Raw genomic sequence first — 18,218 nt, 5'->3', positions numbered from 1 at the left:
GATGACTATGTGCCTTGAAGATGACCATCTTATATAGTATCTATCTTGGGTTCTCTGTATTTCTTGGATTTGCATGTCAACCTTTCTAACAAGATTAGAGAAAGTTACATAAACTGTATCCTCAAATATATTTTCCAAGTTGTTTATTCTTTCTTTTCTCTCAGGAATGCCAATGAGTCATAGACTTGGTCTCCTTACATAATCCGATATTTCTCAGAAGTTTTGCTCATTTTTTTAAATTCTTTTTTTATTTTTGTCTGAGTTGGTTAGAAGAGCACTGAGATTCTTTCCTCAGCTTGGTCTGTTCTGCTGTTAATACTTCCAATTGTATTATAAAATTCTTATAGTGAATTTTTCAGCTATGGAAGTTCTGTTTGGTTCTTTCTTAAAATGGCTATTTCATCTTTCAGCTCTTGGATCACTTTACTGGAATCCTTGGATTAGTTTTCAACTTTCTTCTGAATATTGATGAGCCTCCTTGGCATCCAGATCCTGTATTCTACATCTGTCATTTCAGCCATTTCCAACCGGTTAAGAACCACTGCTAGGGAGCTAGTAGACTCATTTGGAGGTAAGGGGACACTCTGGCTCTTTGAATTGCCAGAGTTCTTGTGCTGATTCTTTCTCATCTGAGGGTTGGTATTCTTTTAACTGTGGTGTAAGTTGAGCACAGTCAGTTGGCTGAATTTCTTCATGTTTTCTGAGGACCAAGGCTCTGTGCATTTGTGGTTGAATTCTTATCTTGGTTTTACAGGAAGGTATATTAGCAAACTATTTTTGTAGTTTTGGCTGAATTCCAGTAGATGGCACTTAGGAGTAATGGTCGGTAGATCTTAGCCAATTTGCTCCTTTGTATTTCCTGGTGTTTCCGGCTGTGCTCTGTGGTGCAGTGGGAAGAGAGGTGACCACCTCATCAGGTCCGCTCCTGGGCCCTAGGGGAGCCCCTTCCAACCAATGGCACTGTGCCCGTGTTTCTTTTGTCAGGTGCACTCCTTCAGGCAGAGGCTGAGGTAGGGAGATAGGCCATCCCTTTTCCAGCCAGCTGGCCCTGCATAGGGAGGCATGCCCACTGCTGTGGTAGCCCACAGGTTCATGTAACTCAGCACTCTCAGTACTCTGAGAGTGTGGGCTCCTCTCCTGCTCTAGTGCCTGCTACAGATCTCGCCTTGGCACTTCCAAGCTGCCACACTGCAGCCCCAGTGCAAGCTCAGGCTTTTTGTTCCCTCCTCAGCTTAGGGACAACAGGAGTGGAGACCTGGGCAGTGGCAACGGCAGAGGGCCTATCAGTTGCCTCTGGGGACTCTACCCCAGACAAATGCAAAACCACAGCCAATTGTTATCAGCCAGGGTTGGGGCAGCTGTGCTGCTGGGCCCAAGCTGGGGGCCCTGTCTGAAGAGCAGGGAGGTCAGGCAACTCGACACGGAAGACAGTCTGGCGTCCTCTCTATAGGATGCTGAGAAAGTAATCAGGTCCTTTGTTCCCTCCCTAGCCTGGGGGAAGCAAGGGCAGGTACTGTGGTGGCAGCAATGGCAGAGGCCTGTCAGTTGTCTCTGGGAGCTCCATCCCAGAGAAACACAGAGCCACCACCAACTGATCAGGCAGGAGCTGTGCTGGGGGCTCAAGCCAGGAGGCACGCTGCCCAGTGAGCAGCAGGGCCAGGGACTCGTGGAAAACAGTCTGGGCTGCCTTTCTATATGTCAGCTGTAGCAGGCTGGAGGCCCATGACAGCTGTTGGGCTTTTTGCTCCCTCTCCAGCCTGAGGGCAGCAGGGGCACAGGCTACGGCAGGGCAGAGGGCCTGTTGGTTACTTCTGGGAGCTCCATCCCAGAGAAATGAGGGCTGTGACCAGCTGGAGTGCTCAGGTAGTGGGTAGGATGTCTGCGATGGAGGCCCAGGCCAGTGGGCCTTGCCTGGCAAGGTGCAGCGGAGGTGAGGCCTGCAATCTGTCCGCTCCTAAGCACCATGGATATGGCCCCTATCCTAGGGGCACACGAGAGAGCCTGGCCTACCTTGTTGGCCGGACTATGGCAGCCAGGGCCATAGCAGCTCAGGGATCCACACTGGCTTGAGCAGTGGCTCTGCCCAGACTCCAAACAGCTCTCTGTGTCAGTCTAGAGCCCCAGGGTGTGTGTGAGGGGGCAGGGAGGACAGGTGGAGTCAGGGAGGATCTCCTGTGCCTGGGGATTGCCAAGGTCCCTGGCAGAAGTGTGAGTCCCCAGGAGCCTTCACTCACTCACACTTTCCCTGCTGTAGGGAGCCTCCCCTTGCTCTGCACCAATCCCAGGTGGACGGCTGTCCTTCCTTACTCCCCTATGCTCTCCATGACTCACCACTGCTTCCTTGATGAATCCCAACACAGCCTGCTGGATGATCAACCTGAAGAGCTCGTGTTCACTCACCACTCTGTCTCCTCTTGTGAGAGCTGCGCACGCTAGCTGCTTCTAGTCAGCCATCTTGGCACTTCAGATACTTGTTTTCTTAAGTAGAATTTAGTAACTTGGAATGGAATCATCCAAAACTTAAGAGCAGTTTAACTATTTTTTAAAATAGAGGGAAAGAGGTGGAGGGAGAAAGTAATTCTAGTGAGCCAAGTTCCGTAACTTCAGAGCATAGAAATGTTTTTGTCACCTTACCTATAGTGAAATTATTTTACATCAGGTATCTTGCTGACAGAAAACAATGCTTGTTGCAATAAAACCACTGCCTTGAAACACTACTATACATAACTCTAACATTCCTGACAGTTGTTTCCCAACATGGATGTAAAGAACTTCAATGAAATTCATCAGACTCAAATATTAAGTAAATAATTTAATGATAGAACATTGAAATGTCTTTAGACACAGTATTTTCAAGTTATATTTCTGCCTGGAGTACAGATATGAAATAGCACAAACTTGTACTCTGAATTAATTAAACAGAATGAATAAAAAAAAAAAATTCTCCCGACCTAAGCTTCCATTCGCACTCCCACTTGCCTCAGACTCTTTCTATTGAAGACATGCAGTTAAATCTCTAATGGACGGCCTGGGGGAAGATTTACTGCCAACAGGGATGACTGACTTGTTTCCAGGCACTGAGCAGGGGACTGTGGGTTCTGAAGCAGTTTACTTCCTGTGGAAAGCCAGTCCCATTTCTATTTTACTTCAATCCAGGCCTATTCAGATAAAGCACCACTCAGTAGCTACTAACCATTTAAGTGCGGAGAGAAAAGCAAAGTAGAAAAATGGTTTTCACTTAAAGAAAAAGCAAATGGAAGACCAGCCATAATAGCTCCACGGCAAAAGAGATATGACCGGGATCTCCTCCCCAGATGTCCCCTGCTGTTTGTCAGCCTCTCATATCCCTGGCCCTCTGTCTTCTGGCTCTATGACTACAGTTGCCACAGAGGATTCATGGACAGCAAAAAGCTTAAGGAACCTGGAGGTTTTGTACAACATGTACATTCTGCTGACAGAAACACATACATGGTATGGACTATTATTAAAATTGTTAGCCTGCTTGCACTCAGTATACAGGCTGCTTAGGAACACTTTATTGGGAGATACCCTGCTGATCTTGGAGCAGCACAAAATGATGAGGCTAACTTTAGCAGTGACAAGAATGACCCTCTTATACCATATGGCCAAAGAACAGCTGTCCATCCCCAAGTCTATGGGGGATCAGATGAAGTGTGGAGTTTGGTTGGTTGGTTAGTGAATACATACATAGGGCATAGTTAAGTACAATTGCTTTTCTTTTTTTTTTTTTGAGATGAAGTCTCACTGTGTTACCCAGGCTGGAGTGCAGTGGTGCAATCTCAGTTCACTGCAACCTCTGCCTCCCGGGTTCAAGCGATTCTCCTGCCTCAGCCTCCTGAGTAGCTGGGATTACAGGCGCGTGCCACCACGCCCAGCTAATTTTTGTATTTTTAGTAGAGATGGGGTTTTGCCATGTTGGTCAGGCTGTTCTCGAACTCCTGACCTTGTGATCCGCCTGCCTCAGCCTCCCAAAGTGCTGGGATTGAGCCCAGCGCCTGGCCTACAATTATAGGTGTGAGCCACCGCGCCTGGCCTACAATTGCTTTGCTTATGTTCCATTGCTTTATAAACTCATATCCCATATACAGTCATCATTAAGACTTACTGACTGCCAGTACCAAATGTAGAAGCCTCCAACACTGTAAAAGCATGGCAAGACAGGCTTCAGGATGGGTCAGACCCATCCTGTCTTGTACTCACTGTGGAGTACAAGCACTGAGTTCTTTCTAGTTCTCTCTGAGAGAGGATTTCGCCCACTGTCACACAATCACCAAACAGGGAAGAAGGCTTCTCTTGGCTTTGGCTCTCACTGTTCCTTGGAAGGGTTTCTGACTGGTGGAGGCAGGGCAGACAGTGAGTGGTCCAAAGTGGATTGATGGCCCCAAATGAGCCAACAGAACACCCAGGAATCCTACCCAGGCCAGGACCCAGAGACAAAAGGTAAGAGCTGTTGCCAGCCACATGGGTCTTCATCAACGCACAGCAGCACTGCCTACCACTCAGCCCCTTCCTCAATCTAAAGCCCAAGAAAGGAAGTTCTTTGGGAGAGAAGGGAAGCTGGTAAAGGCCATGCTATTTCCCAAAGGCCTGACCCTCTGGGCCACCCCTAGCAATATAGTCAGTGTGGAATATGATCCCACCTAGAAAATGAATGGCACTATTTTAAGAGTACAGCATCTTGGGGAAATCTAGGATGCCTACTCTGAAGCTTTTACTCAAGTATGGAAGCCACACCAGTATGCAGGTACACTGTCTTACAAATCTAGAAGGATATTTTAGTTTTCAAGCACCCCATGAACACTTTTTTAAAAATTCAACCACTGGCTGGGCGTGGTAGCTCACACCAGTAATCCCAGCACTTTGGGAGGCTGAGGTGGGCAGATCGCTTGAGGTCAGGAGTTCGAGACCAGCCTGGACAACATGGTGAAACCTCGTCTCTACAAAAAATACCAAAAAAAATTAGCTGGGCATGGTGGCGTGTACCTGTAATCCCAGCTACTCGGGAGGCTGAGGTAAGAGAATTGCTTGAACCCAGGAGGCGGAGGTTGCAGTGAGCCCAGATCATGCCACTGCACTCCAGTCTGGGTGACAGAGTGAGACTCCATATCAAAAAAATAAAAAATAATCAACCACTTAGAAAAGTACACACATTAAGCAGACCCTAAATCTAGAATGGGTTAAGCAACCATTTATAAGCATCTTCATGAGAAATGATCACCTCTGGGTTTTTCTGATATTTGAAATAAACATGGAACCAAACTGTATTTCCCTCAACACATAACTGTCCAAATTGCATGTACAAGTGGAGGTTTATGTAAAAGCCCTGACGGAACTATATTCCACCTTTTGAATTAGGTGCATAAGGCTACTGACCACTCTATATTTTACCAAGAGCAAGAGCAGTGACTTTTCTATTTCAGTACAATTATGGACAGAAATGATATGATGCAAAATAGAGGTTCTTCCGTAAAGTTTAAGATGTAGGGTAGAAGGGAAGACAAAAAGCAAAATTCCCAAGAAATCAGAATAACTTCACACTGGTCTTGTACTCCAAGAAACCCTGAGATGAACTGTAGTCCTCAAACACCTGTGCTTGGCTCAGGCCCACCAAGACACTTCAGTATGCTTCCAACTGGTTCATCATCAACTTCCTGCTATATTCGTAGGCCAAAAAGAGTGCTCCATTGGCAGGGAATGCTCGAATCATAGTAGGTTTCAGTCCAGAATATAAGGCTGTTATTCCTAGCAAATAAAAGGGCGATCAAAGACTGCAACAATCCCTCCTTTGGGGATACCCATGCAGCTGCATAGCACAGGTATATTTACACATGCAAACCCAGACAACAGTGCTAAAAACCAACACGTCACGAAGGATGCATTCCCAGCTTTTCCGAAATAGACTAACAGAAACAAGGACAATTATCAGGTCTCCTGGCAAAACTGACTGATGCTCAGGTAACATACCTCAATTCCACGCTTGGTTAACTCTTAGTATATCGATGGGGCAGAGCTGAGGCCTGAGATGGCCAGAAAGAGGCAACCATAGAGATAGAGGTGGCAGCAGCTTTGCAGCTTCACCTGGGCAGTGGCAGGAACACCAACCTTGAAGTTGGAGACCTGTTTATAGTATTAGTACTGCCCAGGGTGGTTATGAAGATTGAATTAGATAAGGGAGGTGTAAGTACTTTGTAAAACTTTACATGTTGTACAAATTTAAGGGAGGATTACTATGAGTAACAGACAAGGTATCTGTCCTCTATTTGGGACACAAAGTTTCTGTGTTACTGTCCTCTTTCTTTTTACAATCAAAACAGAGTTCATATCTCAGATTATTATTTTTTTTTTTGAGACAGAGTCTCGCTCTGTTGCCCAGGCTGGAGTGCAGCGGTGCAATCTCGGATCACTGCAAGCTCCACCTCCCGGGTTGATGCCATTCTCCTGCCTTAGCCTCCTGAGTAGCTGGGACTACAGGCGCCCGCCATCACGCCCAGCTAATTTTTTTGGTATTTTTAGTAGAGATGGGGTTTCACCATGTTAGCCAGGATGGTCTCGATCTCCTGACCTCGTGATCCGCCTGCCTCGGCCTCCCAAAGTGCCGGGATCACAGGCGTGAGCCACCAGGCCCAGCCCGTATCTCAGATTTTAAGATGTATATAGATGCTTGAAAAACAGGTATTTACTCACCTTCATTTTTCACAACATTTATAAAGGTTCTGATAAATCCTGCTTGTTTTCCAGACATGGAAAGAACTTGAATTCTGGATTTGATACAATCCACTGGGTATACCGCAAGCCAGAGGCAAATCCCACCAACTCCACCACTTAACATCAAAGGTACAGGGCCTAGAGAAAAAAAAATAGCAAATGGTATTTTGTCTCAAGAACAGCTGATGTGACATTTCCAGAGGTCAATGTAGTAATGGCTGCAGGTAGATGAAAATAAAAATGCTAATGCTGCAGAATACAATTCTTTGAGGAAAACTGTCAAAGCTCTTGTTCCCAAGCTCTAAGAACACAAGGTTTTGTTTGGTAGCCCAGGTCTACCCCTGGGTCTTGCTAAGTACAAGAAGCCCTAGTGAGGGTTATATTTCGTTTGGTCACTGAGGTGTCAAGGGCTGGCCCACACAAACCAGCAGGCCTCCAGCTGAGTGGCAACCCCCTACAGTGGGGAGAAGACAGGCCAAACACAATCTATGTCTTTTTTCAACTTTCTCACTCTTAAGCATTTTAATAGCCCTGATTCTTCCTTTATCATTAAAAGCCAAAATTGTTTTTATTAAACATAGCAGTTAAGTCTGGGAGCTTGACTAACCATAGAATAGATTCAACACACACTGAGGGAGATGGTAAGAAAAACTCACTCACTTATGTGAGCCAAACATTGCATGTAGTTGTACCAACCAGCTAAACATGATAAGCTACAAAGAACTAGTTTTCACTGCTCTCAAAACACTATTAAGATTTCCAAGTTTTAAGCTTATTTCAAGATTCTTTATAGGTGATTCCCCAATTGGGAAAGTAATTTCTGGATTTCTTCTCCCCTAAAATAGATCCAGAAAAATTAAAAAACTTTATTCCAGTAAGAAAGTTTGGGATGTACTGCTTCAGGCCCCGTCCTAAGGAAATTATCAGGCCTGGAGGGTGGACGCTATCAACTGCCTGCCACCATGTTACCTTCAGGCATCCAGAAGCTTCCCTGTGCCAGATGGAGCCACCAATGTGGGAAGGAGAGCACAAAGGGCAGAGAATCCACAGAAACCATACCTGCAGGGAGCAAACACCATCACACCCCACTGCTGTCAATGCAAACACATTTACCTAATTCATCTTTTGATCTCCCTGATGCAAAAAAGGACCGGCTCAGTTCATAGCCACCGAAGAAGAAGAAATAGCCTGGTACTTCTCGAAGTAAAGTGCTTGAGAGTCCATGGTAGAACCCCAAGGGGCCATCTTTCCTAAGAATACTTTTGATGACAGACCACACTGTACTGGGAGGAGACACAGAGAGATAGCACGGTTATGGCAGGGGGGAAGGAAGAAAAGACAAGGGCATTTGCAACCAATTAACAGATCTGATCAGGCACTAATAAGGAAGAAGCTGATTTTGTAAATGAAGAGCCAGGAATTGAGACTAAAAGGCATCCTTCTGTGGGAAGGAAATTTATTTATAGTAAGGAATTATCTAAACTCAGCAAGCATAAAATGGCATTGTATTGCCCAGTCCCTTATCGCCGTGATTCCTATTTCCTCAATCTTTCTGGTGTGTTTTTGGAAAATTTATTCAGGTGTTTATAGGATCTGTTTTGTTTCAGTGCAGAGAAATGAGTGAAGGAGTAAATGTTGTTTGAAGGCAAGACAAATTCTGAGAACAAGTTATAGCTCCTGTTATGCAGAAGCACCAAGAATTTATTTCTCAGAGCACCAGGGATGCAGGAGAATTTCTTCTAAGCGGCCCTGCTCCTGTAGCAGCCAGAACACAGGACACTCTTTGTCTGACTCCCCTTCATGATGGGGGGCTACCAGGGCAGATTTATCCCTGCTAAGAACAGGCCAAGAAATCACATACTCAGTGCAACTTAGTGAATCCCTCTCTCCTCACTTTGTTCTCAGCAAGAAGGAGACTTGGCTTGGACAGATGAAGGATCAAGTCCCAAGGTAATAAAGGCCACAGACGTTTAAAAACTATTTTCCTTCTGAGAGCTTCAGAAGACACTGTCAGGTATTCCTCATCAGCCAGCCCTTCCTGCAGCACTGCTACATGGAATGTAACAAAGTAATCCAGCTCAACACAATTAACCTCCCTTCCAATCCGAGTCTTAGCCCCAAGCTACCATACCATGTCTTGTGTGAACACTGCTAGACCTCAAATACAAAGTCAACTGATAATTCAAGGTGTAGATCTGCCTAAGTCCTTTGGATATAACTATTACTATCTTTTAATTACCTTGAATTAGTTCCAAGGGACATGAGGGCAGCTTTCTGGGTGTTGTTAATGTTCTACTTGTTAATCTGGACACAGGTTACAAGGGCACATAAATTGTGTCACTATTTATAGAACTGCATACTGTGACTTAAATGTGCATTCATGATACTATGTGTATATTTCAATAAAAAGTTTTAAAGACTTACACTCTTGGACTTCTAGGCAATGAATATTAGATTCAAGTTGGTTGTAATGAATCTCAAGGGTGCAGAAAACAGGGCACTTTTCCAAACCCCATTCTGAGTGGGGACTGATCCCTGAAAATGGTCAATTTATCTACTGCTTTTTCCCAGCAGATTTATAGGCTTTGAGTTAACCACAGCAATATCCTTGGTCAGAACTCGGCCAGATGTCAAGATAAGCAAGTTTTGCAATTAATAAGGACAATAAATTGCTTTCCAATTCAAGTAAATCAAATTGTGTATGACACAGCACTCTCAAAGGATAATGAGAATGTGTTTTCAAGAGTGAGCTAGAGAGTGATTTAATCATTGAAGAGTAGCTATGCTTAGAAAAGTATTGATTAATATTCTCAGAACTTGGGCCATTTGCAGGTACACTTGAAGGACTGGAGATAAGTGGGGTAAGAATAGTTACCTCTAGGATCTGGGTCAATCAGCCTGAACACCCATATGAAACCTGGAAGTGGGCATCAAATATTCATTTCAGAATCCAAATTGGCACTTATGAAGGCTCAGGTGTAAGGCAAAGTTCAAAAGCCACCCACTATGTACGTCCAAAAATGGTTGAAGATCATGCCTTATGTTTCCAAGAGGCCAAAAAGGGTGTTAAGCTCCTGGCTTCTCCAGTTCTGGGGTATTAAATATCTGTCTAAGACTTTCTATGCAGTGGGTGGTGGGTCCCATCACAGCCAATCCTTTCAGAAAATCTCTGATAGGGGAAAGCATTCTAGAAACAATATTTTGGAGTAGATAAATCGGCTTCCACATCTGCCACTTTAGTACAATATAAAATGAAAAATCATCCAATACACTAGGGCAATAGAGAACTGACATTTGTGCCCAAGTGGTGCTTACTTCTGGCTTTTGGCTATCTTCCCTGATGTCTCCATCTCATACATGGTCTGCAGTCGGCACTTCACGAGCTCCGTGGGGCAGAGCACCAGTGCAGCAAAGGCAGAGGCGAAGGAACCGGCAGCTGCATTCTGCAGATCACTGAAAGTACACAAGCAGACAGTTACCCCTCAGTTTCTTCATTCCTTCGGCACTCACAACATAGATGGCACTTTGGTGATAAAGCAGGGTAAGGAGCCGGGCGTGAGGGCACGAACCTGTGATTACAGCTACTCAGGAGACTGAGGTGGGAGGATCACTTGAGCCCATGTGTTCTAGGCTGCAGTGCTATGACTGCATCTGTGAATAGCCACTGCATTCCAGCTTCGGAAACAAAGAGAGACCTCCATGTCTAAAAAAATGATGAAAGGGCCGGGCACAGTGGCTCACGACTGTAATCCCAGCACTTTGGGAGGCCGAGGCAGGCGGATCACGTGGTCAGGAGATCGAGACCATCCTGGCTAACACGGTGAAACCCCGTCTCTACTAAAAATACAAAAAAAAAAAAAATTAGCCGGGCGTAGTGGCGGGTGCCTGTAGTCCCAGCTACTCGGGAGGCTGAGGCAGTAGAATGGCGTGAACCCAGGAGGCAGAGCTTGCAGTGAGCTGAGATTGTGCCATTGCACTCCAGCCTGGGCAACAGAGTGAGACTCCGTCTCAAAAAAAAAAAAAAAAAATGATGAAAGGAAGGAAACTTGCATGTGCTGTTTCATCTAAGGATCCCACAACCCTGTGAAGCAGACAGCAGCACCCCAGTTCCCTATGGGAAGTGACACTTAGAGATAACATAATGTGGCCAGTCACACAGCTACTAAGTGGCAGTGCTAGGATATGAACCCAGGTCTTCCTGACTGCAACACCCATATTCTTTTGATTACACACAGCGTTATGGACTGAATTTTGTCCCCCCAAGGTGATGGTGTTAGGAGATGGGGCCTTTGGGAGTAATCAGGTATAGATTAGGTCATGAGGATAGGGCCACTGGGATGGGATTAGTTCCTTAGAAGAAGAGGCCAGAGAGCTCGCTCACTCTCTGCCATATGAGGACACAGTGAGAAGACGGCTATGTTCAAATTAAGAACAAGCCCTCATCAGACACCAGATCTGCTGGAACCTTGATATTAGACTTTTCAGACCATAGAACTGTGAGAAATGTTTGTTTAAGCCACTCAATCTGTAGTATTCTGTTACAGCAGCCAAAGCCAAGATACATCGTGACATGACAAAATAAAACTCCAAAAAAAACCTAAAGGAAAGGAGGAAAATATTACCCATAGTCCCCCACTAAAAAACAGGCACTATTAATACTTCAGTGTGTATGCCCTAAGTTTTAAATAAATCTAGGTTCTAAGCCTATCCCCACATACCCACAATCCAACCTGGAGCAACCAGATGTGCAATGTAACTGCCACAGATGAAAACCCAGAAAAAACATTTAACCAAAAGTTGCTGTATCACAAAAACATTTTCCAGTTCAACTGATGACCTACCACCTCAGCAACACAGACGAGGGTAAAATGGTGCCACAGGAGTGGGTGAGGCCAGTACAAGTCTGCAAGCTCAATGGTATTAGGTGAAATGGCTAAACTGGAAATCTAAACTAGGCAGAGGAATGAATGCACAAATACAAAACAGAAGCATTCACCTCATATATGGATTTAGTACCAGCAGCCAAAAGTCACCAGCAGGGTTGTGAAACTGGAATCCAGTAAGAGTTCAAGAATATGGGGAGGCCAGGCATGGTGGCTCATACCTTAATTCCAGCACTTTGGGAGGCCAAGGCAGGCAGATCAGTTGAGGCGAGCAAACATGGCAAAACTCCATCTCTACTAAAAATTAGCCATGCCTGGTGGTGCACGCCTGTAATCCCAGCTACTCCGGTGGCTGAGGCACAAGAAGCACTTGAACCAGGGAGGCAGAGGTTGCAGTGAGCCGAGATCATGCCACTGCATTCCAGCCTGGGCGACAGAGTGAGACTCTTTCGAAAAAAAAAAAAAAAAAATGAATATGGGGAAAAGTCTGAGAAGTGTTTCAGAAGAAAGGCTTCTCTGTGAGTTCCTGGTTCATGGGAGTCGGGATAGAAGATCCCTTCCAGCCCCAGAAGAGTGTTGTGTCATAGGATCATGAACTGGCATTTGGGGTGGGACAATCCTTCATTGGGCAGGAAGGACTGCACTGGTTCCCTGACACCCATTCAATGCCAGCATCATGCTCTCACTGGACAGCCAAGATCACCCTCACAGATTTCCAAAAGCCCCCAAGGGTGGGTGGGAATCTCCTCTGCTAACTACTCAGGTAGAGATATAATCCCCTAACAATTTTTCTCCAAACTGTGAGCAAAAACACAGATGGGGCAGGGCACGGTGGCTCACACCTGTAATCCCAGCACTTTGGGAGCCCAAGGTGAGCAGATCACGAGGTCAAGAGATCAAGACCACCCTGGCTAACATGGTGAAACCCCGTCTCTACTAAAATACAAAAATTAGCTGGGCATGGTGGCGGGGCGCCTGTAGTCCCAGCTACTCAGGAGGCTGAGGCAGGAGAATTGCTTGAACCCGGGAGGCAGAGGTTGCAGTGAGTTGAGATTGCGCCACTGCACTCCAGCCTGAGTGACAGAGTGAGACTCCGTCAAAAAAAAAAAAAGCACAGATGGACCTACCATATTCAGGGGTACTCAAGTTTTTCCAGTGTTAAAGATTAGTATGAAATCAAGGTGGCACCAGTCTTGGCCCTGGTTTGCTAGTCCCTGGTGATCTAGCTTCTGTGCCATGGCCAATGCAAGTCTTTCAGAAGCCTTGGCTTAGAGTGGGGCTTTCTTTCAGTAGGAAGACACTGTTTGCAGTACGGACTTCCTTTTGACGTTAGAGAATTAAGCCTAAAACCATTAACAAAGGAGAACCAGGTACACAAATGTACCTGCACACGCTTTTATGGGGTGTGGAAACCATCCAATGCTGTGCAGTCCACTCCTTTCCCCCACTTCACTCCTTAGCAGCTTGTTAGAACCGAAGCTTAAAATGGTTTCTGCTGTCTTGCAGCCAGCCTGCAGATCCACAGTTGGCCTCCCTCAGGGACTCTCTGTTAACCTGTTGACAGGCAATAGTCAATTAGGAGCATTAACCAGGGTCTGCCAAGTTTGCCAGGACAAAGGTGGCAGTCAATAAATGTAGAAGTCTATTGAGTTTAAGATATAATAATGGCTCAGACATCTGAACGAACACCAAGCACATTATTATAGTGCAAGGACACAGTCAAATCAGATATGCAGTGGACTTTGGCTTTCCAATAAATACTTTCATTGACCAGTGCACAGAAGGAGGTGCATGGGCCCCTGGTTCTGCATGTAGTATGAATGTGTAGAACTGGAATTGAAACAGTAATAGGTATAGGATGGGATTTTGTAAGAATCATCCATTTGTCATATATTCAACAAACATGTACCTGAGCACTCCTGCTATATGTAAGACCCTGTCCAGCCAAACGTCAAACTAGAACACTCTGGGTCATGTTGAAACCGGGAACAGACAAATATTTACAATGTGATTGCATAAATTCACCACAGGCTCTCACAAGCAGTTATTTCCTTTCACTGCTCCTGATTAATCTTCTCTCTAGAACTGACCCTTATAAAATATTCCAGACCCCCAACTGTGGTCTGATGGAAAGGAGGGCAGGAGCTCAGAGGACACAAGTTCAAGTCCTTAGTGGGGTGACCTTGAGCAGCTCAATATCAGCACCTCAGTTTTCCATCCCTATGAGAGGTAACATCTGCCTTGCTCTTCTCACAGGATCACGGTGAGGGCTATAGAGACATGATATACATGTCAGAGCTTTGTAGACTCTAAGAGAGCACTTCCCCAACAGGTAAGAGGCAAACACTGTTCCTCAGGATGGAAAAAAAAAAAAGGGCCCAAGCTCAAAAAAGATGAGTGCTGGATTAGACAAGGTTAATCAGGATGGTTTCTTTACTGTAAAATAGCTAAGCATCTTTTTTTTTTTTTTTTTTGAGGGACAGGGTCTCGCTCTGTTGCCCAGGCTGGAGTGCAGTGGCATCATCTCACTGCAACCTCTGCCTCCTGAGCTCAAGCAATCCTCCCACCTTAGCTTCCCCGGTAGCTGGGACCACAGACATGTGCTACCACGCTCAGCTAAGTTTTGTATTTTTTGTAGTGACGGGGTTTTGCCATGTTGCTTAGGTTGGTCTCAAACTCCTGGGCTCAAGTCATCTGCCCACCTCAGCCTCTCAAAGTGCTGGGACTACAGGTGTGAGCCACTGTGCCCAGCCTTGCGCATCTTTAATGAACTAAATAACACATACACTATATGAAATAAATGTACCCAGAGTGATTCTTCATGAGACAGACACTGTGACGTAATTTCCCACCCCTTTCTTAAGGACACCCAGCAATTCAGTGTTCTGAAAGTAGTGTGGGAAAATGCAGCTGCAAGGTATTAGATTGTTCTCAGCAGAAAAGCAATATGCTCTTACCTGTCCTTCCCTTTGTTCACAGGCTAAGGAAGCAAGAAAGTGGAGGGGCGGGCAGAGCCAGATCCAGTGGTTTCACTCATGCAAGACAGAAGTCACTGTCTATCCTGCGGCTGGAGGGGCTGCTTTGCTCAGAAGACACAGGTCTTCCCCAGAATCTCACGTGGCTGCTTACTGTTTCCCTGTCTTCTCTCCCCATTTTGTCCTTTGCTAAGGAAACTGAAGTCCAGGTCTTCTCCAATAGAGTGTCTCTCCTTCAACAGGGAACAAAACTACAGTTGCCTGTAGTTTTTGCTTCTGTTCAGTCTCCATCATGGCACGCCATACTCTCCTGGTTTGTGCCCTGCTTGTTTCTTTACTGCCTTCCTGCCTGCCCTTTCTGTGCGGGAGGCTCATCCCATTCATGCTCAGCCCTCCTCGCTGTCTACCCTGTCTTCTTCGGCAATCGTATCCAGTCCCAAGCCTTTATAAAAAACAAGCTCTACCTATCATGGTGGAATTCCTGTCTATAAAAGGGCACACCTTCAGACCTCCAGGCACCTCCAGAGAACACTGCTGTGCACAAGGAACCGAATTCAGTTGTGTGGGACCTGCAGCTGCAATCGGGTTTCAAACTCCTACTGAAATAACTAAGACTGCCCTTTGCAATCTTGCTTACATAATAATTTTAAGTGGTATAAAATAAATCAATGTTCAAAGCAGGGACAGCTAAACATCCCAGTGGTTTCCAAATTCTGTTTAGTCTCTATATAGTACATATCCAAGGCAAGACCAACAACGAGGCAAAGTCTGATGTTTTGGGAAGATTTGGACAGACAAAGGTGGGTTCCCTTGCATCTTCGCAGACATTTCCGACCCTTCCTAAAACTCCTCAAATTCATCTGGCTCAGACAACCTCTTCCAATACTCTGCTTTTTGCTAATGAAAGAAAAGCTAAATCTTGGATCATAAGCAGCATCTACAGTTTCAGTGCAGCATGTCTGCTGACGAGAGGTAGCACCGCCAGCTGCATTTGAACAACATTCTCCTGGAGAAAACTGAAACAGAAGGGCGGTTCATTCTCAGTGGTGGATGACGAGCAGGTCTCCTCTGTGGTGTGCATATGTGGTTTCCAAGTTTTATATGATGACAATGTATAACTTCATAAATAAAAGGAAAGCAGTTATTTTTAAAAAAGGAAATGTTCTTCCACATAAGGCACCAGTAAAATTGTGACCATACAACAGTAGATTTTTTTTTAATTTTTATTTTTTGTAGAGATGAGGATCTTGCTATGTTGCCCAGGCTGGTTTTGAACTCTCAGCCTCAAGCCATTTTCCTGCCTTTGCCTCCCAAAGTGCTGGGATTACAGGCATGAGCCACCATGCCTTGCCAGTTTTGTGGGGTTTTTTTAAACAAATTAAAAAAGTGTGTGTCCTTGACTCACCTCAGCTTTGCCTGCTTGTCCAATCCAGCCACTTTCCGCACCACCTGCTGGCAGAAGCCGTAGCACATGAAGAGGACTGAGTTCTCAGCAATGTTGGCGATTAGTGCTGGGCTGGTCCCCTTGTAGAAGCCACGGAAGCCCACCTGGGAGTAAGTCTTCAGGCAGCAGTCGGTGAGGCCCCGGTACACGTCAGGGAACGTCTGCATCTTCACTTTCATTGTGTCAAAGGGCTGCCCAGTCAGTACACATGCTGTACCCCCTGAAATCAGGACAGATGACTGCTGTAGTATGAGGCTACAGTTCCATTATCCATGGAAGGAAGGCACAGGCAGCCTACCCCAGAACTTACCCCTGCTTCAGTTCATTTGAACCTCTTTTCCTCCAAAACCTTCCAGCCATGTCCAGTAAACAATTTAGAGCAGGTCCTTGATGTGCCTGGCATCTAAGTCCCACCCTGAAGGAGCTCATGCCAGGCAGGGGAGAGAGACAGACATGTATTCAACAGTGGCAGGCACAGGATGCAACAGTGCAGTGAGTATGTAGGAGCCTGGGCAATAGGGTCAGAGGGACTACGGCTTTGCTGCGAGATCCTGGACAAGCCATGTAACTTCTGAGCCTCAGCTCCTCATCCATGCCACTTTACAGGGTTAGCGTGAGGATTAAATAAAAATGGAGGAGACAGGCTTAGCACAGCACCAGCTACATAAGTGGTCAGTAACCAGCAGCTACTGTGTGCACAAGAAACAGAAACCACAGAAAGGGAGGGGAAACCTGGGAAGACTTCACCACTCACTTTGCCTAATGCCCAGTGGGACTGATCAGACCCGGCACCACGGAAAGGAAACAAGGAGTCTGGCTAATTAATTCTCAAAGAGCTAAATATTTCATTCTATAGAAAAACCTCTTTAATTTGAGCTCTACCGATTAATAACGTGTATTTAGATAGAGAATGAACTGAAATTTATTTATGCTTAGCTTAAATCCTTTATTTATATACTTTTATAAGATTAAATACAGCAAAGTCTACATTGCACAAAATAATATTTTTTTTTTTTTTGAGATGGTGTCTTGCTCTGTTACCCAGGCTGGAGTGCAGTGGTGCAATCTCAGCTCACTGCAACCTCCACCTCTCAGGTTCAAGGAATTCCTGTGCCTCAGCTTCCCGAGTAGCTGGGATTACAGGCACCCGCCACCACGCCTGGCTAATTTTTGTACTTTTCATAGAGATGGGGTTTCACCATGTTGGCCAGGCTGGTCTCTAACTCCTGGCCTCAAATGATCCTCCTGCCTCAGCCTCCCAAAATGCTGGGAGGCATAAGCTACCATGCCCAGCCACGTGAAATCATTTTAGTAAAAATTCTAAACAGAAGAAAAGGAACGAACTGTAACCACCCTACAACATCCCCACACCCTGTAGTAGGGTTGGCGTTGTGGGAACTGCCAGTGGTTAGTGTTTACCGTCTCCTTCTGGACCTGAGAGGAGCTCTTAAAGCTTCATCAAAATGCAAAAGAAGGCTTACAGAAAATATTTAAGAAATGCAACTTCCTGAATTTGATGTTATACATAGTTATTCCATCTAAACTCTGGAAAGTGGAGTTGGGGGAAGGGACATTAAGAATAATTCTCAATTATTTATTGGCAAATAAGCCAACAATTCCAGAGTCTGAAAACTGCTTGATCTCTTTTTTAAGCAACAAGCAATATGATCTCTCTGAGCCCATCATTACTGTTCATTTCTTACAGGAGAGGAATGACACACTTCCACCTTTAATTGCCAAATTATCCCCAATTCTGAATTAGTGGAATATAATTTAATAAGATTTTATTATGATTAATCCTGAGTCATTCTCTCCCAGGTACTGCTGGGCTAGGATAAAAAGAGATCTGAATTACATTAAAATAATTTAACTATTCCAAGAGAAGAAGTGACTGAATGTTTTAAGTGGGTGTGTAATTCAGAGAGCCTAGATGCAGATAAGCTGAATAAAGCATTTAATTCAGCACATTCATATTTTAACTTCATCGTCTTGAACAGTTCAGGCATCACAGGTTACTGGAATACACATTTGCTGTATATCTGGGACAGTTACATTTCCAACAGGAAGAAGGGGGAGGCTAATGAATGTACAAATGCTAGCAACTGTCTCCCATCCTCTGCAAGGGTAAGCTAACTTCCCGTGTAATTTACCACAAATGATATGGTCACGGCGCTCACTGTGCCCTCAAGT

At 45.2% G+C, this 18,218-nt stretch overlaps 1 protein-coding gene and 1 long non-coding RNA gene across 6 annotated transcripts in view; one reads left to right on the top strand and one right to left on the bottom strand.

Moving 5' to 3' along the window:
• LOC129011517 (uncharacterized) overlaps positions 1-16,044 on the top strand; it is a 119,963-nt gene extending 103,919 nt beyond the window's left edge. For 2 of the 3 annotated variants that reach the window (XR_010123550.1, XR_010123549.1), the window contains 4 exons: positions 6,760-6,855; positions 8,632-8,676; positions 10,095-10,267; positions 14,589-16,044. This is a non-coding gene — a long non-coding RNA (uncharacterized LOC129011517). Of the gene's footprint in view, positions 1-6,759; positions 6,856-7,571; positions 10,268-14,588 lie in introns of all 3 variants that reach the window. The other variant, XR_010123551.1, reaches the window with a different exon arrangement.
• SLC25A15 (solute carrier family 25 member 15) overlaps positions 1-18,218 on the bottom strand; it is a 39,954-nt gene that overhangs the window by 14,039 nt on the left and 7,697 nt on the right. For 2 of the 3 annotated variants that reach the window (XM_054446563.2, XM_054446564.2), the window contains exons 3-7: positions 15,990-16,248; positions 10,042-10,179; positions 7,840-8,009; positions 6,706-6,864; positions 2,800-5,763 (exon numbers count right to left, since the gene is read on the bottom strand). In XM_054446563.2, coding sequence (XP_054302538.1) covers positions 5,639-5,763; positions 6,706-6,864; positions 7,840-8,009; positions 10,042-10,179; positions 15,990-16,248 — 851 coding nt within the window. In that variant the 3' untranslated portion in view covers positions 2,800-5,638. Of the gene's footprint in view, positions 1-2,799; positions 5,764-6,705; positions 6,865-7,839; positions 8,010-10,041; positions 10,180-15,989; positions 16,249-18,218 lie in introns of those variants that run through there. The other variant, XM_054446565.2, reaches the window with a different exon arrangement.

Source organism: Pongo pygmaeus, chromosome 14 (assembly GCF_028885625.2).
Source record: "Pongo pygmaeus isolate AG05252 chromosome 14, NHGRI_mPonPyg2-v2.0_pri, whole genome shotgun sequence".
Lineage (NCBI taxonomy): Eukaryota > Metazoa > Chordata > Mammalia > Primates > Hominidae > Pongo > Pongo pygmaeus.
This window is presented reverse-complemented; position numbering and strand designations above follow the sequence as displayed.